Genomic DNA, 24,194 nt, shown 5'->3' on the forward strand with positions numbered 1-24,194 from the left:
TAAAATTTTATTTTTAATGCGTAGCCCCTGGCATGTTGACTGTGTTTCAGAGGAAGGCAGCACAAACTGGGCTTAAAACAAAAACAAAACAGGGGATCCACAGTTGGGTGTGTCAGGGAAAGGGAGGGTCTAGGAGGAGTTTCGGAGAGGGGGTAAATATGATCAAAATATGCTGGTGACATTCTCAAAGAACTACTTTTAAAAATAAGAAGAGTAAAATCTTCTCCAGTGTTCTGACACCAGGTCTGGCTGGCAATGGAATGGGCTCCTTTGGAAGCATGTAAACTCAGTAGTATTGAAGGGTCAGCGCGCACAGTGATGCCCAGAGGCAGGCATCCCTTAGCTCATGGGCAGCCACCCCCGAGTTGCTACCCACACAGCTTCAGTATGCTCTCTCCAGCCTTGATTCTCTTTCCTCTTCTCTGCCTGTCCTAACCCTGACCGATAAGCACTACATCATGTAGAACAGACAATATCCTCCATGTAATAGCATGAATTAGTATGCTTGTTCTGAGAATCAATAGTGTGCATATATCTTAGTGATTGGTGAATAATAGAGAGTCAGTTAATTTTCTTGTTTATCTCTCCAGGAGCAAAATGTCGTATTAATCTTCCTTGTCTGGTTTCTGACAACATTTGACTATGATAAAAAAAAATTAGCAATTAATTTTCTTCAAGTTCTTCAAATATCATCTCATTAAATGATGGAGGCCTGCCTCCGGTTGATGATCCTCCAGGCTCAGCTCCTGGATGCTAGGGTTATATGCATGTACCCCGACCCCTAGGCACAAGTAGGTTTTTAAAATGTCACGTTTTTCTTGAGGTACTTAATAACCTGCCCAATCTGTAACCTTGCTAAAGACTGGGATCAATGATTTTATTTTGACTCATCACAGGTTTAGGCAAGGGTTTCAGGAACATGTTAGGCAGCTGAAGCACACAACAAGGATAAACTTCGTTTTGAAATCTACAGCCTTTTAAACTTGTTACCCCAATTTAAAATTCACTTACAAAGCTTGAAAAAGCATGACTTCTCAGTTTCTTTAGTCCAAAGAATGAGAACAAAGCCTATGTCCTGCTTTCCCATATTTTTTTCTTTCTGAGGATGACGTCACCAAAGAAGTGATAAGGGGAAGGGTGGTCCAAGGACGTGCTCCCCTTGCCTCGGCCATGTGTTTAGTCTCAATACAGCAAGTCACATTAAAAAGTTCACAGTGGAAACAGGAGCCTTTAGTCAACTATTCCCATCCAAACGTGTGACAATCTCTTTTCTCCTTCACATTATAGGTGGCAAATTACAACCCAGAAAATTATAGGCTGCCACACTTGTCAGTGCTGTGGTTATTGATGCTTTAGAAGGATTGGCATTTTGTTCTGGTCCCTAACGGAGTAGCTGAGATTTTTCAAGTGCCCAGGAAAGTATGTCTCTCATACACTCTGCCATGGAGCCTGAGACTTTGGGGTCACAAGATGGTGTGAGGTGCTGTTCAAATAGCTTCCAGAGTAGAGACTTCTGGAGACTGCTGACTAATGGGAACAATTTCTCAAATATAACTGCCAATACTTTTATTTGACAATCCTTGGGATACCTGTCTTTTCGTTGTACATTTACTTGTCCCGTCTGGAACGGCTATAAATTCATCAACTAGTCAGGCACTGCTCTCCAGTAATGCTAGGATTATCCTGCTCTAAACAAAATTTGAGCTACATGGCTCTCACCTACATTCAGAGTACAAGCCCAGTGTGTAGAGTCCAGGAGCCAGTGCCTCATACAATGTAGCCTCTACTACTTTCTCTTAAAATCACTCACCTAATATTGACTTTTTGTCTACTACAAAGCCTCACTGTGCTGTCTAGACCGTTGGTTCTTCTTTTCTACTAAGGCATCCTATAACCTATTCTGCTTTTCAGCTGAGGCTTGATTTGCTCACACTTTGAAATGATGCAGGCTTTTTAAGCACCTTGGTTAAAAACTCTGCCTACCCAGCAGCTTTTTAGAGAGCAACTCCCTCCAGCAGCTGCACACTTACATCACAATGTTAACCCAGACCTGCTCTTCCCTCCTCACTTAAATTGTGCTTATTTTTTAGGGGTGAAGGGATATATTTTAACTCTAGGTCCCCAACATCACTTATCTTACAGGATTGATTCATTTTTTTAAAGAATAATTTCACTAATTTGTTCCATGTAGTTTATTCATATCACTTGCCTGAAGGGATTGGATAGAATTAGATGAAACACCTAGAGGTAGATTGCTTGGTCCCTTCTGGTGATGGCTTTGGTCATAGACTCACTCCAAATAAACCAGTGTGTCGGATTTGTAGAAGAAGGCCCCAGGAAAGAGGGCAAGCAGAACAGAAGCGTTCGTTGCTGTTGCTCTTTATGGCCTTGACACAACCCCGTCTTTTTCTATTTACTCCTTTGAAATATAGTCCCAAAGCCACTGTCCATGTAAAACATGAGAATGTATAATACATGCAGATGTCTTACAAAAGCCTCACATAGGGAGTTAGCTTGTTGTACTTATAAACCTATATAAAAAATATAGAACTCATAAAGGAACTAGTTGAAGAGTTAGGACAATTGTTTTTTTTTTCCTTCTCCTTTATTAATTTATTCTTGTTACATCTCAATGGTTATCCCATCCCTTGTATCCACCCATTCTTCCCTCCCTCCCATTTTCCCCTTATTCCCTTCTCCTATGACTGTTCCTGAGGGGGATTACCTCCCCCTGTATATGCTCATAGGGTATCAAGTCTCTTCTTGGTAACCTGCTGTCCTTCCTCTGAATGCCACCAGGTCTCCCCCTCCAGGGGACATGGTCAAAGGTGAGGCACCAGAGTATGTGAGAAAGTAATATCCCACTCTCCACTCTACTGTGGAGAGTGACTCTAGATGAGAGAATCATGGGAGAATGGCAAAGTAGAAGGATCCAGAGGGTCCTAGAAGCCTACAAGTAGAAAATTATGATAGGCAGATTTGGGCACAGGGGTCCCGCTCAAACTAAGGCTCCAGCCAAGGACAATACAGGCGGTAAACCTTAAACCCCTACCCAGATCTAGACAATGGACAATTGTTAACGTTGTATTTCTGTATCTGTTAGGATGCTGAATGTTAATGACTAAGCTCTCCTGACTCTTTTGAGATGTCGTCCACTCACTTTACTCTATCGGAGTGTAACATACCAAGGCCCTCTCGCCCTTCCTTTTCTAACTCACTGTGCCCAGCCCTGCCATTACATCACCCACTGACAACATTAGCAGTTCTAGTGCAGGTGGCAACACCCAAGCTCCAGTCAAGGGCCTTTTCTGTGCGCTCCCTGGTCCTGCTGGCTTGCTGATTCTTAAGGATCCTTAATGTTCCATCTCCAGATCAGCTCTGTGCCTGGGATTCAGAGTTCAGAGTAGATCTTAACTAACCATATGCCTCTCCTTGCATGCCTAACTTCCGGAGAATCCCCTCGGTGTCTCGGGTAGAAAGTCTGTCACTGTCAGACATGACTCTCCCTTCCTGCTTTTCTTAGGCACACAGTGGTGTTCTTTCTAGCCTAGATCCTTTCATCAGCCGGGGTTTGAAATACCTGAGAGATATTTTATACTACAAGATATTTTAAGTACATAAATACTTCTATAAATCATTTCAAGTATGCTAAAAACCACAAGTCTTACATTGCATTAAAGTGAGAGCATTTTCCCTCCACAAGTTAACTTTGAAATGGCTTGTAACTATATATACACACACATACATACATACATATGTACATACATATGTGTATATATATGTATATATGTATATATATTGGTCATAGAGACAGAGCCAGTTTTGACCCCTTAGGAACAAGATAGCATACATGCAACAAGGCAGAGCAGACATTCATGAAAAACATTAAAGTATTATTTTAGTAAAAAGGTATCAGATCAAAAGTGTCATTCCTAAGAGGCAACAGTAAAACTTATTTTATCTTTTCACCTTTCAAAGTCCCTCAATTTCTCTATTGTTATTTTTAAATGTAGGGCATAATTCTATACATAAAGCCATTGATCATTTCAGATATATTTTTACTTTATTTTATTTTTATTGCTCAAAATGAATATTTACAGCTAATCCTAGGAATATATAATTTTATCAGTTTATTTTTGTTATATAGGTAATAATACTTTTTTGGCTCTGTATAATGATGCAACAAAAATTTTCTGAGAGAAAAGTCAAGTCAACTTAATGGAAGAAAAAACCCATATAGGTTGTAAAAATGAATTTGAAACAATCTAAATATTTTATATACAACTTAGCCAATAATACCTAGTTACTCAATGAGGTGATTAATAATTTAGTTGGCAAGTGCCCCTGACATATCTTCTTTCCTCTTAGCTGCAAAGCAAACTGGGATCATTTGGAAGAAAGTTTTTAATTTGGGCCATACTGACAAATGCAATAAAGTCCACTTTCCCTTTCTAAGTGAAAGGATCTGATGGAGATGTAAACAGAGAAGGAACTCAGATGCTATCTGGTCCAGATGTTCACTTCCTGTTGTGAGAAGAAGGCACCAAAGACTCTGTAGTTGGCAAGGGGTGGAACTGGGTTTCATCCAAAGAATTACTAACTTTTGGTCTAAGACTTTTTCTTTGATGATATCATTAGGACATTATTATTATTATTATTATTATTATTATTATTATTATTATGAGTAGTAGTATTTGTAGTAGTAGTAGTAGTAGTAGTAGTAGTAGTAGTAGTAGTAGTAGCAGCAGCAGAAGCAGCATTATTATTATTGTTTTATTGTTTTTTTTTTGTTCCAAGTATTTTTAATGAAAGAACCACTACCCTGATATTAACAATAACATTTCAGATTAAAATTTTAAGCAGGAATATAGTTGGCTCAAACTTGTCAGTCATTATAGAAAGAAAATTCTGACCCATATCACTGTCTTCGTCATTTCTCTCTCTCTCCCTCTCACTAAGTTGTTTTTTTTTTTTTTTTTCATGTCTAGATGAGTCCACGGAACTGGGGCATTCTCTCACTCCTTTATAGAGTTCAGAAAATGAGGTGTCTCCACTATGCAGTGCACAAGAGGTTTCACCAGACTTGGTCAATTGCAATGCAGACATATAGTACTCAATATTAAGTGAAAAGATTGGACAGATAAGAAATATTCATGACCGTGAATGCTTATTGGGGTCTAGTGAACACATTTGATTGTGGGTGGCAGGTTTAACCTTAATAGCTTAGGAGAAATGGATGAGCCTCCAGAAGCCACTATCTCTATAAAAGCAGGACAAGATTCACTTATTTATTGTATTATAGTTACTGCTAACAATTCTTTATGGAGTAGAGTAGCCTCTTTATACAGCGATACGACTTCTAGAAACAACATGGACATCAGTGCTATCACTAAACTAATTTAGCAAAGACAAATAAATCAGACTTACACACTAATATGTTGCAAAATTCTTGCTGGAGTTTGAAATGATATTTTCAGTTTTACATGACATAAAGTAGTAGAAAAAAGTAATTGGTTTAATCTCATGGGGTTTTCTCTATGTTCTTCTTTGCCTTTCATAGATGAAACATTTTTACATTTGAGCCAAAACATGTAAAATTACTACTAAAGGAGCAAAAGTATACAGACTTACAGCCCTCATGCTTTCAAAATGTCCGCCTTCCTTGTCAAAGTCAATAGGCTGTCCTTTCAGCGTCCAGTCGAAAGTGACATCCAAACTGGAGTCATGGATAGCTTTGCAGTTGAGGACAATGCTCTCTCCAACAGTTAACTCCGTCCTTTTAGGGGTAAGCTCTATCCTTGTGGGTTCTAGCGGGCAGAAGCACATGCATTAGTATAATCACCTCCCTACACTTCACATCACATTGAGCTGTAAAGAAAATGTGAGCATGGAACACATACAGTTGCCACAGAGTTCGATTTTGTATTTTCAACTCCATTATCAAAATCTGAAATACTACGGTTTCTTGGCAGCTGGATGTTTTATTATACGTTTCCAAAGGATTAATGCTCTTAGACTTCCTATTCTCCTTAGATCTGAATTCACACAAAAAATAAATAAATAAAAGGAAAAGTGATTCTAAAACTAGAAGCAAGGGCTACATATCTGGGTAGGTGGTGAAGAGCATTTGCTGCTCTGCAGAGGACCCAGCTCTACCAGCACTGCCATGACAATGAGCAACTGTTGGTGTCACTGGTTTCAGGGGATCTGATATCCTCCTCTGATAGCTGTGGCACCAGGCATGCATATGTACACACACACACATACATGTGCACAAAACCTCCATAAATGTAAAATAAAATACATAAATCTTAGAAGCAGCATTTGGCCTCATTGAAGAAAGAACACAAGGAAGGAGAAACCAGAGCCTCTCTCATCCTCTTTATAGATATTTTAGTAAAGGAACCTTTGCTATAAACATGGCGCACATGTCAGAAGAAAGAATGCATTTGGGGGGGGTTGCCTTTTTATGGTTAGCAGCTTAAAACGCAAGGAAAAGCACCTCTTCCCAAATTACTCTTTCAATGGACCTAAAAATATTTTCCTCCCACCTTGGACTTGCTTTGTGCTGAACAAAACATCTATGAAGGAAGAGGAGGAGTAGACAAGACATGATCTCTCTAATTATAAAATATTATTTTTGAGACTTTGTGACAGACTTAACTATATAAAGCCTTTAAAAAGCTGAGTGGTCAAGGCTTTATTTCATAAAAAATATTCTAGCTGTTTATTAGAAACAACTGGATTTCAAAAACTGACATTTTTAAAAATATTGTTCTTATGAACTTAAAAGAACATTGAACCAATAAGTGGTATCAGTCATGCACCTGAGAAAAAGAATTAAGGTTAAATGACTTGTGATGTGATGTGTCATGAATAAAGTAAGGTGCAATGGAGACAGTTTTGTTTTCTTGTTCCTCATTAGAGCCATAGTTCTAAACAGGGAATGAAGACAGGCTCAGTGTTTAGTGATGAGCTTCATTTTCTTCTACTGTCTTTTGCTAATGAGGGGCTCTTCCCACAAGAAGGAGGCTCCTCCCTTTTGTTATTTTCTTGTTCCTTTCTATTTTTGAGACATGTTTTCCCACTTTAGCTCAGGCTGGCTTCAAAGTCACAGCAATTCTCTTGTCTCAGCGTCTGTCGTGTGTGTGTGTGTGTGTGTGTGTGTGTGTGTGTGTGTGTGTGTGTGTGTGTGTTTGTGTGTGTGTGTGTGTGTGGCCCTGACATGAACTGGGAAACAAACATGGGTCCTCTTCAAGAACAGTAAATGCTCTTAGCTCCTGGCTGTTTCTATGCCTGCTGCCCGCCAAATTTTTATAACTAAACAATTTCAGACCCACTGCTAGGGTTAGACGTGGGAGCCACCATTCCAAGCTCTGTTTTGATTCTTAAAACTATGGAAGTGAAGCTTTGTGTCAGTTCTGTTTTTAACAAACCTTGAACCAAGATATTCACAGCAATCAATGCAAACTCATATATGTGCATATTGTATTTTCTTTTCAATATTATTATGCTTTCTGATGATGAGGCTGGGAAGCCAAAGCTTCAGGACATCAGGTCTGTTATCTGTTCTCTTACCTTTGACAGACAGGGAAGCTATAATCTCCGCGGAACCAAAGATGTTCTCCCCTTGGCAAATGTACTTTCCCTCATCTGCTTTAGAAGCATTTAGGATCCTCAGGCTTCCGTCTGGAAGAATAGCTATTCTGAAAATTATTAAAAACAGATTTGTTCCTGTTTCATTACAAACAAACTAAATGGCAGGAGCTTTCAACAGAGTCCAGACCTTCTCCAAGGTGATAGATAGAGAGATAATAAGTATGATGAAGGAACTTTGTTGAAAATAGGAACTGAAAGAGGCTTTTGACCCTTAAAGATTTGACACAATAAACCCACCTAATATCTTCTTTTATCCAAAAGATGAAGAAACTTGCAAGTTACTTCTCTTATGATAGCTTTTGACAGTTAATTTTAAAAGAGGCAGAGAAAGGTGACCCTGAATTTAGCTATTATACAGCTTGATACTTTAATATCACCTAGCCATATTTTAGTACCAAGCTTAGGTATTACACCTTAAACCAAAAGCGACCTCAAAAATCAAATTGAGAAAGAAACAGGATAAAAATACAGAGGAGGACAAGTACAGACATAAAATTAACTATAGGCAGCTAAGACATGATTAATGGGTTTCCCAGAACCACGCTTGGGGAAAGGTGTGGAAATGTGGCCAGCTAGCCAGGCTGCTCGCACTGCACTCTTGAGTGTAGGAATGTGATAGGCCAGTCTGCAACTCAGCTCTTACTTGACCTTTGGTAAAAGTGGACCTTCAGTTTTCTATAAAGGTGAAAAATTAGAGCATTATTAAAATTTTTAGAAGTTCAGTACAAATGAGGGTGACATTTGGAATTACCACACTCCCCTATGTATGTGTCATTCCGGGAATTTATGCTCTTCAGACTTAATTAGCACTTTGGTGCATTCCTCCTGCACATGCTTGTAAAGTGTAACCCACTATTTCACCAGCACAGCACTCCACACAAGCTGCCTGAAATGCACAAGCAACCTTCATGCTTTAGGTGGTGTGTCCTTCTAGACCAACCTCTTTAGGAACCAGGAAATCACAGGCTGGCTATGAGGAGTAAGAACCAGTGACCTTAACAAATCATAAACCACAAAATTAACCCCCAGGAATCTGACAACAGCCTACTCCATGCTAATACCCTAACACTAACCTATGAATATGAAAAAATACCTAAACTTGGTTTTGTTGAACATACATATATATATGTATATATAAATTTATTAATATTACATCTCAAAAGTTATCCTATCCCTTGTATCCTCCCATTCCTCCATTCCTCCCACTTTCACCCTTATTCCCTTCCCCTATGACTGTGACTGAGGGGACCTCCTCCCCCTGTATATGCTCATAGTGTATCAAGTCTCTTCTTGGTAGCTTGTTATCCTTCCTCTGAACTACTTTATTTTATTCTAGGATGATATTCAGTACTGGTTGTCTCTAGCAGCTTACTGCTATTTAGAGCTTTGAGCATCATAACAGTTGATGAAATATTCTAGGCTGCTTAAAAGGTACTGTCTATTGTATGTACACATTGCCATTAATAAAGATAATTGAAAAACAACATATGGTTTTATCTATAGCTCACTCTTAATTTGCAAGATGTAAGAAGGAAAATCAACTCAGAATCAGTACAGATTAAAAACTAAAAAGAAGTTTGTCTTCTATCTCATCTCGAGAGATATTACTTGAGATCCGTGGGATACAGAGAGCCTGGAAAAATTATGTAAACTCTGGTTGAACAATGGCTCAGCAGCTAAAAGCACTTGCTGTTCATATAGAGTTCAGTTCCTAGCACCTGTGTCACGGGCCTCACACCTGCCTGTAACTCCAGCTGCAGGGGAAATGATGCCATCTGCTGGCCTCCATGGTTACAGCCACCCACACATGCACAAACACACACACACACACACACACACACACACACACACACACACACCATACTCACTCATGCACATGTGTGCATAATTTACAATGAAATAAAGCATTTTTAAAGGTTATATAATTGTCCTCAAGGCAGACAATGTGAATTTATGTTTATCACTTGTAAAGTACCCATTTATTATCATACAAGTAGATGGTGAGTTTATTTAAGCAAAAATTATATTTTTGTAAAATAACTATATATCTTGCATGAATTATATAATGTTGAAACTTACTTAAATTATTATTATTTTCACCGACTGTTAATATCTTGAAAATATTTAAATTCTCCCAACTTCAGCAAAGTGCAACGTAACAAGAGAGAAGTCTGGCTTTCAAGTTCATCTGTTCTGAACACTAACAACTCAGACTCTAAGATCAACAATTAACAAATTATTGTTCAGGAAACTGAAAAGCTTCTGTAAGACAAAGGACACTGTCAACAGAACAAAATGACAGCCTATAGTCTGGAAAAAGATCTCCACCAACCCTACATTGGACAAAGGGGTGATATTCAAAATATATAAAGAACTCAAGAAACTAAACAACAATAAACAAAATAATCCAATTAAAAATGGGGTACAGAATTAAACAGAAAATTCTTAGCAGAGGAATATCAAATGGCAGAGAAACACTTAAATAAATGTTCATCATCCTTAGGGAAATGCAAATCAAAACGGCTCTGAGATTCCATCTTACATGCATCAGAATGGATAAGATCAAAAACTCAAGTGACAGCACATGGAGGCGAGGATGTGGAAGGAATACTGCTCCACTGCTGGTGAGAGGGCAAACTTCTACAGCCACTGCTGACATGGACTCTGGTGTCCACTCACTGCTCACTTCCCACTGGTGGAGTGACCTTGCCAGGCCATAGAGGAAAAGAATGCAGGCAGTCCAGATGAGCCTTAATAGGCTATGGCCAGATGGTAGGGGAGAAGGGCTCCCCCATTTTGAGGACTAGAGAAGGTAGTAGGGGAGGGGGAAGGGAGGGAGGGTGGGACCAGGAAGAGACAATGGAGGAGGCTATAAGCTGGATGTAAAGTGAATAAATTTTTAAAAATTTAAAGAGTTCTTCTGTTTTAAAGAAATAAATTTATCTTAGATACTGCCAGTATTTCCCCCTCTTGATTTAAGATGACTGTGATCTCAATGTCAAAAGATATCCTAGTTTCCCTTCTGTTTCTCTGATAAATTACTCTGACAAAAAATATATGTTATGGAAGAAAACCTTTATTTTAGCTCACAGTTCCAGGTCCATCATAGCAGGGAGGTCAAGGCAAGAGCTCAGGGTAGGTAGCTGTATCCACACACAAGGGCAGAGAGAGGATGGATGCATACATGTCTGCCTAATTTCAGTTTGTTTTCAACATTTATAGAGTCCAAAATATCCTGCCTAGGGAATGGTGCTGTGTCCAAAGGGATGTGGCTTTTCATATCCATTAACATAGTTAAATAACTCCAGAGGCCAACCTGCTCTAGACCATTCCTTACCAAAACTTTTTCTGATATGATTCTAGATTATGCCAAGTTGATAATTAAAGTCAACCATCATATTACATAGCAGATTTTTGTTTTAAAAGATGAGATTTTAATAGAAAAGAGAAAACCTGTACTTTGGACCACTAGTCTCCTAGGGAGAATGAAGATTTTTGAATGCTATGCTACTCATCCATTAAGTAGCAGTGTCTGTCATTTAACTACAATCTTATCTTCTGATTTAAAATGTAAATCTTTCACCTTTTTTTTTAACTTGGAAAAGAGACAAAGCAGGTAATGAATATGATTTACATCATAATGTCTGGTTACCACACACATAACCATTTAGATAACTGAAGACTAAATTAATATCTCCAGCCTCATTATCTTCTCCCTTTGGTTGTTACTATTTGGCTGCTACATTTGGGGATGTCCAGCTTTGAGGATTAATTATTTTAAGACATCCTTGTACTTGGACTTGGATAGCAAAGGAGTGTGAAAAAGGAGCCAACATGTTACTTGATATGCAGCCATTCCAGTTCTAATGTCTAGATTCTGTGAGTTGCTTTATTCTCACCTACAACTAATGACTGGGTCTCTGCCTTATTAGCCTGCCCAGTGCCCTAGTCTATCAGCAAAGCCATTGGCTAACAGGGCATATTGTTTATGACTTGAAATGTGTGTTTATGTCCAACATCATGGCCAGTTTTATTTCCATCTTGACTCTTCTATTGCACATCCTCACTCAGACTGCTAATCTAAGAATACTACTTGTTCTGATGCTACCATACTGTTTAGTGGTTGTGTAAATATCTTTCTGTGTATTGGCAGAGGACCTGAGACAATCAATTTAAAAGGAGGAGAGATTTCATTTGGCTCAGTGTCAGAGATTTTCCTCCATGATTGCCTGGATCCTTTGTTTTGGGCCTGAGGAAAGGCAAACCATAATGGAGGTGTGTGTGAAGTTAGGAAACCTGCTGATAAAGTGGCATCCAGCAAGCAGAGAGTAAAGGATGTCCAGGGGCCAAGATTTGCCCTTGCAGAACTCCAGCTGAGTGACCTCCTTCCTCAAACCTATGAAGTGCTTCCTAGTTGCCCCTGATCCAATAGCCTGCTAAAGCTACTGTTAAGTTATAAATGCATCAATCAAATGATGATACCAGCATTTTCATGATGCAATAACCTCTCAGTCATGTCAGCACTTAAACAAAAGCTGTGGAGATGCCTGGTACCTAACTCCTGACAGTGACCTGGCTTTCTTTTTAAAAGCTCGATCTGCCTTCTTTCAGTCCTTGCTCTAACTATTTTCCCACCCTTCCCTTCCCTTCCCTTCCCTTCCCTTCCCTTCCCTTCCCTTCCCTTCCCTTCCCTTCCCTTCTTTTCCCTTTCCTTCTTATCTCTTCCCTTTCCGTTTTCTTCCTCTGATTTTGAAATTTTATTTCATATTATTGTTAACATTCTATTTTTTCTACTTTTCTTTTTATTAAAAATGGACCTTTTCATACAATATATCCTAATTGCAGTTTCCCCTCCATCTTTTGATATCCTCCCTAACACCTATCATCCATCTATACCCACACTCTAGTTCTAGAAAACAAATAGGCATCTAAATAATAATAACAAAATAAGATAAAACAAAAACGAACAGAAGAAAGAAAGAAAATTTATTGTTAACTGTATCTTTGCATGTAAGAAAAAGAAAAAAAGAAAGGAGAAGGAGGAGGGCCAGAATGGGTGTTTTCGTGTTCTTGTAATATCACAGATATAGTGTATTTGGACACTATCCTTAAGATTTTTTTTCCTAATTACCTTGAAAAAGTCAGAGCTCAAATGTGTTCATGGCATGTATTTGTGGAGTACATAAGTGTGTTTATGAGGCTTGTTGCCTCTGCTGCCTCACATTCCTCACTTAAATTTGCTGTCCTTTTTCTCTTTAGTATGTGACACACTTGTAGGAAGTAAGGGCATAATGCCAAAGATATCAGCACCACTCTAATCTCCTGCTCCCATCTCTTTTCACAGCCCATTGCTGGGAACACAAGAAGATACCAGTGAAATCCTTAGAGGCCAGCTTCCTGGGCAAAGCATAGAAAGGAGAAGAGTGGATTTAGAGAAGAAAAGGAACAAGTTGTCAAAGTATATCAAAATAGGCACAGACAGTAAAATGCAACACAGTGATGTGGAATTTTAAAAAATATTTTATTAATTTATTCATATTACATTTCAATTGTTATCCCCTCCCTTGTATCCTCCCATTCCTCCCTCCCTCCTGCTTTCCACCTACTCCCCTCCCCTATGACTGTGACTGACGGGGACCTCCTCCCCCTGTATATGCTCATAGGGTATCAAGTATTTTCTTGGTAGCCTGCTATCCTTTCTCTGAGTGCCATTAGGCCTCCCCATTCAGGGGACATGGTCAAATATGGGACACCAGAGTTTGTGTGAAAGTCAATCCCCACTCTCCATTGGCTAGATCTGGGTAGGGGTTCTAAGTTTACTGCACGTATTGTCCTTGGTTGGTGCCATAGTTTGAGCAGGACTCCTGAGCCCAGATCGCCCATCATAGTGTTCTTCTTGTATGTTTCTAGGACCCTCTGGATCCTTCTATTTCCCCATTCTCCTATGCTTCTCTCATCTAGAGTCCCAATAGGATGCCATCCCCTCTGTCCCGCTTTCATGGTAAGTGAAGACTTTCATGGGACAGGCCCTTTGGGCTAGTGTCCAGATATAAGTGAGTATATGCCATTTGACTCTTTCTACTTCTGGGTTAACTCACTCATTATGATCATTTCTAGTTCTATCCATTTGTCCACAATTTTCGGGAAGTCCTTATTTTTAATAGCTGCCTAGTATTCCATAGTGTAAATGTACCACAGTTTCTTTATCTATTCTTCTACTGAGGGACACTTAGGCTGTTTCCATGTTCTGGTTATTATGAATAAGGCTTCTATGAACATGGTTGAGCATATGTCCCTGCTGTATAGTGGAGCATTTTCTGGGTATATTCCAAGGAGTGGAATAGCTGAGTTTTAAGGAAGTCGTATTCTCATTTTTTTGAGAAAGTGCCAGATAGATTTCCAAAGTAGTTGTACTAGTTTGCATTCCTACCAGCAATGAAGGAGTGTTCCTCTTTCTCCACATCCTCGCTAGCATGTGGTGTCACTTGAGTTTTTGATCCTAGCCATTCTGATGGGTGTAAGATGGAATCTCAGTGTCATTTTGATTTGCATTTCTCTGATGACTAAAGACGTTGAACATTTCTTTAAGTGTTTCTCAGCCATCTGTTGAGAATTCTCTGTTTAATTCTGAGCCCCATTTCTTAATTGGGTTATTTGGTTTGGTGGAGTTTTATTTCTTGAGGTCTTTATATATTTTGGATATTAGACCTTTGTCAGATATAGGGTTGGTGAAGATCTTTACCCAGTCTGTAGACTGTCTGTTTGTTCTGTTGACAGTGTCTTCTGCATTACAGAAGCTTCTCAGCCTCATGAGGTCCCATTTACTGTTGACCTTAGAGCCTGGGCTGTTGGTGTTCTGTTCAAGATGTTGTCTCCTGTGCCAATGTGTTCCAGGTTCTTCTCCACTTTTTCTTCTACCCGATTTAGTGTCTCTGGTTTTATGTTGATGTCTTTAATCCACTTGGACTTGAGTTTTGTACATGGTGACAAATATGGGTCTGATTTTACTTTTCTACATGTAGACATCCAGTTAGACCAGCACCATTTGTTGAAGATGCTATCATTTTTCCATTGAATAGATTTGGCTTCTTTGTCAACAATCAAGTGACCATATGTGTGAGGATTCATTTCTGGCTCTTCGATTCAATTCCATTGATCAACCAGCCTATTCCTGTGCCAGTACCATGCTGTTTTAATTAAGCGACATGGAATTTTAGACTAGAATGTGTAACTTGGCTTGTCAAACTTCATCTTTCAGATTAAAAAAAAACTACAAACAAAGGAAATAAAAATGATGCACTTGAACCCATCAGTTATTAAGAGAAGAAAAAGCTCTCAATAATTCCTATGTGTTGCTCAGCAGTAAGCACTTGTGACAGTTTCTCTTGCTGCCTAAAACATAATGAACTTGAAAGGAAACATACCTTTGATGACTCATTTCCTTCTCTAGGACCTGAAGCATGGGCTGCTTAGGTAGATCCTTAGCTTAAAGTACCCCAGATGTTCAGCAAATCCAGGTGTGCTAAGGGACAATCCTACCCAGATGCTGGGGAGAGCTGCTTTTCTGCTTTGAAAAGAATTCATGCCTTTGTTTATTGTTCTTTTCTTGCTGTCTTAGTGGGGTGCTGCCCTTAGATTCCAGAAGCCTCTTGAATTCTTTGGATTCTCCACCAGGTTATATTATGCATTATAGCAGAGAGCATATCATATCTCAGAATCTTTAGTGATTTATTGGTAGTATAAGCTTTTAAGCTGGAGAACATTGGGGTCAGTTTGCTGTCATATACATGTATGGTCCATGTGTGATCTCAAGCAGCTACTCATTCTCTTTAACTGCAAGACTGGTACAATGAAGCCTATCCAGTTCTTTTGAAGTGTTGGCTAGATAATCTATGTAGCTTGTTATTGTTCACTTGAGCTTAATGTGGAAGAAGAGAGGAAAGGCAGTCACCAAGGTCTTGCAGTCGGGACCATGAAATCTTGAATAACCAATGGGTTCCAAGGAGTCAGTGAATAGGAGGGCAATGGAGAGACACGGGATGGGGGTAGATGAGGCAGAAGACTGAGCTTGGAATAGTGTGAGTGCAACCTGACTTCTCAAAACAACACAGAAGTGTCAACTATTTCAACAACTTTATTGAGTTATAAGAAGCACACTAGAAACTTGTCTAACACATATTGCAGAGTTTTTAAGTGTGGGTGGAAGGTCATACCAACTTACTATGACTAGAGAGTAACTACATGTTTTATCTGGAAGGCCTACTGTGGTCCTATTAATGTCACTTCCAGTTCCTTTTGTATCATCCTACACCAGATACATGCTTATTTGCTTTCTCCCACCTTATTTGACATTTTTCTACACTTAAAGTGTGTGTGTGTGTGTGTGTGTGTGTGTGTGTGTGTGTGTGTGTGTGTGCGAACTTAATTCAAGACCTCACACATACTAGGCAAAAGTCCCTCTCTGACCTACACACCAGATCTCAATATTTCCTTATGTACAGTTTTACTCACTCGGGGCTACCAAGTTGAGAATTATCCATGCTGCTACAGCAGTCAACCCCTTTTATGGTCGAACTCTTGTCTGTTGTGCATAGGTACCATCTTGATCACTCGTTCATCTGTGGTTCAACACGGAGATTGCTTTCAGTGTGGAGCTGTTTACATATGGAGCAATTGTAAGTGTTTGGGAATACCTCTAGGGGAATATGTTTCCTGGTGAAAAATGCCAAGTATTATGATGATCATCATTGGCTGAATGCTTTTGAGAGGCTTTGCCACTCTTCGATGATGTTCCCACTTCCTGTTCTTGGAAGCAGTAGATAAGGATTCTTCTTGCTCAGTTCTTTTCACCTAAGCTCTCATAGCAGGTATTTAAAAGGTTCTCAGTGGGTTGAGTTGGATCGCCTTCCAGAGAGCACAGTAAGTGCATCCTGTGAGCTTCCTTCCCATCTGTAAGCCTTCTTTGGCCAGGTGATTATTAACATGCTCAAATTTTCAGGAATGTTTGTCTACTTTTGAGATTTTAGAATATGTTTACATGCTAGAAATGCCTAATATGTGAAAAAATACTGAATATTCAAGTATTTGATACAGAAGTGTCAATGTTGGTGGGTTTTTTGTTTTTTGTTTTTGTTTGTCGCTTTCAGGACATTGCAAGTCAGAAATGTCTTTATGTGGTGAATGATATTTATAAAAATCTATAGCTGATCAAAGCACAGGGGGCAATTGTCCATGACTACTCTCTTACAAATGGAGCATCTGTATCAACACTTCTGCTCACAAAGCTGAGGGGCTATCATGGCAGAGTAGGCAGGACAATTTTAAGAGCCATGGACAGGGAAGTCTGGAATGAAACACTGTCTTATGGTCTCTAATTTTATGTCATACATTGTGATAAGATATCTTAATATAACAAAAATACAATGTATAAAATTAATTAAGATTTCATCATAAGGATAGTGAAAATAACAATATACAATAAAGGAACTTCTGAAGGTATCACCGTCCCTGATGTGTGATGGCTGTACTAATCTATGGGCACAGGATACACATTTGGAGGGAAATTTGATACTATGTCCATGATCATTGATTGCTACCCCCTCCCTATGCCCCAAGGATTCTATGTAGTATCTTTCAGTACTATGAAAGTGGGGCAGCATGGTATTTATTCCTGGAGAATAAGCTAAGAGAAATAAAAACCACAGGTCTTAAGATCTTCAGTGTACTATAACTATTTTTAATATGCGGTGGCTGAGTGAAAAAAATTTGCCTAAATATTAATTTCCAAGATTTATTGCTTACATCTTGATCCCTCCCTCAGGAGAAATGTTCAACTGGCTTGAGATGATAGGTTATGTTTCTGACTTGCAATGTCCTGAAAGTGAGAATAAATTTTTCTACTTAGCCATTTCTGTGTCTTTTTGAGATGTGTCTGTTTAGGTCTTTTGCCCATTTTAAAATCATATTTTTTCATGTTCAACTTTTTGAGTTCTTTATATGTTCTGAATGTTAAGACCTTGCTGATGAATGCTTTGTAAACACTTCACATTCCGTACAGCATCTTTAAACCTCATGTTCTGTGCCAAATACTTTTGGTTTTATACAACTCAGTTCAAAGATTTAAATGTTTATTGCTTCACTGTGGAAAACAGCACTGTCTACAGCAATATTTTAAAGTGATCCTCCATGTTTTCCTGTAGATTCAAGTTTCTCTCTCTTTTGTTGTTGTTGTTTGTTTGGTTGGTTTTGCTTTTACTTTTGTTTGGTTGGTTTTGGTTTTTCAAGACAGGGTTTCTCTGTGTAGCCTTGGCTGTTCTGGACTCACATTGTAGACCAGGCTGGACTCGAATTCACCTGCCTCTGCCTCTCAAGTGCTGGGATTAAAGGCATGCATCACCACCACCTGGCTGTATTTTGACTTGATTTTTGTGTGCAGCAAGAAGAGATTATTTGGATTTCTTCTTCTCCATATACACGTACTTAGGAGTTTGGTTGTATCATTTACTGAAATAGTAAATAAATCTAAAAGGCATACAGAGCTGTAGAAGTTCAGATTAGTCAAAGAAATCCTGAGAGATGACAAAGCAGAACTTGAAACAAGCTTCAGTGACTACATACCTGACCTACCTAACTCTCTTGGAGTCTCATAGACCATGGGAAAAGGGCAAGGGATCCAGATTTTGGTCCACGTTCATATGGTCAGTGTGCAATGACATGTTGATATGGTTCTCTCTGTAATGACTCTGGTTGGCTGATCACTTTTACTGTGAAAGGCATTACACAGTAATGAGCTGGACAGCTTTCAACTACCTTCTGACGAGAAAGCTGGGCTTTGCAAGCATCCATTGCCTGACTCATTCAAGGATGTTCTTCGAGTGGCAGAGATTCCAGAAAGACACTTTGATTTGTTGCTTGTGTGCCTGTTAGTGTCTTCCTGCCCAATTTGGAGCCCGCTTCTCCTGTCTTCATTAACAACTCAATAGGAGACATTTAGTCTAGTGTTTGTCAAGTATTGGATACTCAGTGCATACAGCCTGAATACTAAGCTGTACTTGAACCATCTTATTTTGTAGATGAAAAAAATTGAGTACCTCAACACATACAATACTTTTAAAAAAAATATGGTGGTAGGTGGTGTTCTCTGATAACATTTATTAAATTTTTGCTTGGCAAAGGCTTTAGACAGAGCTTTTGTATATTCACATATTTGGTCATGCAAGAGATTGAACCCAAGGCCTTGCACATGCCAGGTAGGACTCTGCCACTAACACATCACCACCAACACCTACAGTAACTACATTTATTTCTTACAAAGACTCCACAGCATATCATTTTACTCATTTGATGAGGAAGGAAATGCACAGAAGAGAGACTGAAATAAGTGGACAAGATTTTAAAGTAAGAATGCTGGATTCTGAAATCTGTGGACCATTCTTTGTTGACCTGAAGAAATTTTCCAAAGAAAGCTTTGCATAAATCACACACAACCTGTTAGTTCTGAAAAACTGCAGGGATGAGTGCAGAGAGAGACTCAAGGGGATCAAGACAAGACACATTTGATTACAGATGGAGCAAACAAAAACAGTCCATAGTCTTTAACATCATCAGTAAACATTTTAAAAGCTAAGAGCAAGACACTCATGTGGGCTGAGCTGTCACTAGCTTTTGCCTGTAGATGCAGTGTAACTGGAAGGAAAAAGTGAGCCAACCCAGAAAGTGCATGCAGCTTTGGGAAAGCAAGGGAGAGAGCTTAAATGCAGAAATTACTTTAATAAATGGGACTCCACCTCTGTTGGAAAGCACAGGGCTCTTTGTGTTGAGCCACTGAATAATCACAGGATCACAAGACTCTCAAGTTAGGTGGGGTGGATGAGTCTAGTTGTCAGCTTTACGTAGAAGGTGCATGAGGCAAACACAACGATAAAATAACAGGCTTGTCTTTTTCCGGAAGGTGTCTCAGTGAGATTTGCCTTAAGCATTTATATCCCATACACATGGGATTATTGTCTTTATGATTTCCTTTAAATTGACTTCTCATTTCACTGTTTTATATTTTTCATGAAGTTTTTGTGGGACATTCTACATGTGCATGCACCTATTTTGGTAGAGAGTAGGAAGCTTTCCTCAATCTCAAAGGAATCTGTGATAAAAACCAGGTTGAGTACCTCTATCAAACCCTCTATGCTATAGGTAAGCAGTCTGGAGAAGGAAAGCCCAGTGCATTTCTATTCCAAATTTAGGACATAATTCATAATAGTAACTCTGACACCAGAACTAATGGTAAGTGTGATCTCTTGAGAAATTTTTCAATCAAAAGCATGATGCAAGTTTTATAATGTCCATGAATTAGTCCTTGAGCCCATCCCTGTTGTTTGGGGGTACAGGATGGCTTCCGTCTTTCTCATGTGAGGAGAGGAGTGTGTGTGGTGGCCAGGGCAGTGGTGCTGGTGTCTGATGCTTAACATGCAGAAGTACTTCAGTGACCGGGACCAAGAAGAAACTTCCTGTACAGGCTCTGTCTGTTTCCCTACCATTCAGAAGCTTCACGCTTGTCATATGATCCCATTTACATCCTTAATTGAGCCTCAGAGTTCATCTGTGTTTTTACCTCTCCCTGGAGGATTGAGCAATCCCACTCTCAGTGTGGAATATGTTACCGTCCGACTTCAGAAGCAACTGTGCTATTGCGTGTGGCACTGTACACCATCCTACCCTCCTCCTTTCCAAGGTCATCTTCTCAGCTGTAATTTTTTTCTTTACACCCACTCCTACTCTTCTATCTCGTATCCATAATAGACTGCTTGGTGTCAGAGCCATCTCTTTTCCCATCCCCATGAGACTCTACAACAGACCTTCTCTCATTTGGCAAAGTCCTTCCTAATTTCCACTCTAACATCTGATAGATTCTTTTTCATTGTCGAGTTGTTGTTTCTCGAGTCAGGCTTGAGTGATACTCCCTGCAGCTGACTTCGTATCTTTTCATTCACATAATTGCTACTCCTCGATATTAATGTATCCCTGAAGCCCCTAATGTATTGGTAGAAATGTAGTTCTTTGAAAACCTCTTTTCCAGGGAGCTCTGCACCTGTGCATGCATGCTTTTATATTTTATGCTGAAGACATCTCCCCCTTTTAGGCTCTTGAAGATTTGATAACACCTTTCTCAACTTAAACATGTTTCTTCATCCCTCCCTTCAACCCCCTGCAAACTTTTGGCTTAACACTAATGAGAAATAGACCTCTCAAAGAGGAAGAAAGGACAGCCAAATACAATGAAAGTAGGGAAATGCTTTCAAAGCAATTTGCCCAGGTTCCAAGCCTTTCCACTGAGAAGCTTCTAAAATGGAAATAGAATTGGATATAGCTCCAAATGGAAGCTGTCAGTAAAAACAAAACAAGAAGGTCCCCAACAGCTGAGGTGGGTTGAACTATCTCCTTACAGTTTCCCCAGGGGTTTAAAAGGAATAATAGTTTATTTGACATTAACTTGCAGGTGAAACCCGCCTCCATTTCCTAATGTAGAGCCAGAGGACAAATATTTAGAAAAAATTACCGTGTTCATTACTCCTTGATAAATATTAATATAGATTCACTATCTTCATTGCTTCCTGAAAATGTGTGTAGGATTTCTGTGCATGTGTTGTCCTTTCAGCCTGTTGTTTATATAAATATCTAACTCTAGTAGGGGCCAGGAGTAAATTATTGCTCTTCTGAAACATGCATGTTCACGGAGATTGATTCCAGGCAAAATTATGAATTTTTGATATTGACAACTGGGATGAATTTTAGTCTGTTTTAAATTCTGCTGACCTAATTAGAAAGCTTGACCATGGCTAAGCTCTTTAATATTGAAGAGATGCATTTTATTTATGTAGCACATTCCTAGAGGACAGCCATGCCACTGAGATACCAAAGTCACACTTCCATTAGCATCAGCTCGATGTCACTTAATTGATTTTTAAGTATGGCTGTGGGAAGTGAGTTAACAAGACCAAGGTGGTCAGTAAGAATGCCACTGTGCTTCTCTGTGCTAACTGAGCTTTATTTGAATTCCTTGCTTTCTTCTTTCTTACTTACCAACTCAAGAGAATGGTGCAGGTTCTTAAGACAATTTCTCCTATTTAACCTAGAGCTGATTTTTTTTTCTCAGTCTGGGGAGACCTTCCATTGATTCTCTTCTGTTTTCCAGCGATGATGTCCTACAGAATGCTTGCTTTGTTGTTTTGTTTCGCCTTAATATTGTCTAGAAGCTTTTTGTTTGTTTGTTTGATTTTGTTTTTGTTTTTTCTTATCACAATCATCTCAGAACGAGACAGGTTCTGGATTCCAGCCTCTTCCTGGGCCACACTATAGGCAGCAGGACACTCTCTTGCTGGGCAGGTAAAACATGAGAACACTGACTATTGCTGAGGACCCTGGAGCTAATTTACCTGAAATATTTTTGAAGGTTTAAGTAGATGTTGCCAAGTGAAAGAGGAAGTCACAGGTAGGAATTTCAGTTGAGCTTCAGGCTGAAGCATGTAAAAAAGATTGTGAGATATGGCAGGGGATCACCTGCTTACCTGAATCACTTCTACCCATTTTCATCTTACTTTTAGAGGTTAGCATGTTATCTATGCATTTGAGTTCCTGTAGTCTACAGTCACATTGTGTGAAAATCTTACCCAGAGCCTCTTGGCTATGATAAAGTCTTCTATGTATGGACTGGGTGATTTTGCGCATACAGTTTAGTTTCTGAAATATTCTGTGTGTAACAGGAGAAGTCATGTTTATCTGGAAATAATGAGAAGTGGAAAAATATGAAAAGGCTGTCATGGTGCAGGGCTAATAGAAATCACTCAGTTACTTAACATTAAACATAATTGCTACTGTTTGAGCCACGTTCTTGATGAGACAGGCCTGGTGCCAGATTCTTTTACCCAAGAAAGTTTCTATAGTAACAACAAGCCAAGGACCAATGAACCAGAAAGAGACAGCCATTCAGAATGCTAAGTGTATTCTTGTCAGCTAAAATAGCAGGTGCCCAGATCTGGGTTTAGGAAAAGGGAGAATGCCATATGGGCGGAGCATGCCAAGGGAAGATGAGAGGGTAAAGTAAGTTGCTGGGAAATAATTAAAGCAGATTGGCCACACAATTTAAGCTACGGTGAGAAAAGGATTTAAAAATTTATAGCTTTCTGTGGCTGAGAATAATCCAAGTGGTGGTAATGACATGCAGAAAGTAGAACTGAGGTCATCTCATAGAATACAAAAACTGATCAATAAGAACTGAAAATCCATGGTCCTAGTCAGGAAGGACTTCATCACCCTCAAAAAGAACAGCCCCAGCTCCAGGATACTGCGTGCAGAGGAGAGCAGTTCACATCTCTCAGAGACACTCAGCTTCCTAGTGAGTTTTGACTCTTATACTATCCAGTGCTCTCTATTCTCCTAAAAATGCCTTGACTATAGTTTGCACATTTGCTGTTGTTTCCTCGCTTCCTCCACAGAGACCAGGAAGTAACTCATTTAGATACGAAGTTTTCAACCATGTCTTTTAGTTAATGAACTATAAAAGTATAGCATAGCCATGTAAGCCACAGGCATGCTCTGGAATGCACTGGGGTGACCTTGATGCAATCTTCCTTGGATACTGTACTTACTATCACACATTTGTTTTAATTTCATAAGTCACCACCTCTGAGAAGTTCTCACCGACTGCATGTGTGCGTGGGACCTGATTTCAAAAGTTTAGTTCTGAAAGTAATGTTGTGATTCATTTGTGATATTTGTTTGAGTCTGGCTTGCCAGTTGTATTTCCAGCTTCATGAAGGCAACCCGGCATGTGTTCTGGTTCTTCATTGCTTGCTTCAACTCTAACGTGGGAAGACCCAGGTTAAGTATTAACAGCATGAGCGAATAAATGAATTAATAAATTGGTAGTCATTACTAAATTTTCTTAAGAGAATATATTGTTTTAAATATTTTGTATTTTCATGTATTAAAGGTTTAGGTAAAATGAACTATGAAGAGAGTGGTTCTCAGGTAAAAAGCATTGTGCCTTAATCACTCCCTCAAGATACAATGAACAAAAAAAAAATGAACTGTTAATTTAAAATTTTCTTTTGATTAATGAATTTATCTTCCTTTCTGCAGTGTTTTAATTAAAATATTTTGGAATTACAAGTTGAAGCTGTGCCTAAAAATGGCACTTTGATAGTATTAAAAGTGACGTGAATTTACATGATAGAACAGTTAGGAAATTGTGCATGGAGCCACAAAACAAAAAGCTGGGAAATTAAGACACTTGGGGTCTAAGTATTTTCTGCCCCATTGGCTGTGAGCCATTAAGCAAGTCATTTCACTTAAAAGCAGTTTCTTTCATCTATAAAATTAGGACATTAGTCTAGTAGGCTTCTAATGTCTATTTCAATTATTATCATAGCCTCCTACAATTCCAGGGAAAAAAAGATCTTTTTTTTTTTATTCTAAATATCTGAGCAAACATGGGATAAATCAGGTAAGCCAGTTTTCTAGTCAGAACTCTAGCGCACACA

The 24,194-nt window shown here is 39.1% G+C and overlaps 1 protein-coding gene across 4 annotated transcripts in view; it reads right to left on the minus strand.

The window, feature by feature from the left end:
* The window catches only part of CNTN5 (contactin 5), a 1,112,028-nt gene that overhangs the window by 142,066 nt on the left and 945,768 nt on the right, over positions 1 to 24,194 (minus strand). For all 4 annotated transcript variants that reach the window (XM_084782482.1, XM_084782479.1, XM_084782480.1 and 1 more), the window contains 2 exons: positions 7,579 to 7,706; positions 5,632 to 5,807 (listed from right to left, as the gene is read on the minus strand). In XM_084782482.1, coding sequence (XP_084638608.1) covers positions 5,632 to 5,807; positions 7,579 to 7,706 — 304 coding nt within the window. The remainder of the gene's footprint in view (positions 1 to 5,631; positions 5,808 to 7,578; positions 7,707 to 24,194) is intronic.

This window comes from Acomys minous (genome assembly GCF_964271855.1).
Source record: "Acomys minous genome assembly, chromosome: 5".
NCBI classification, from domain to species: Eukaryota; Metazoa; Chordata; class Mammalia; order Rodentia; family Muridae; genus Acomys; species Acomys minous.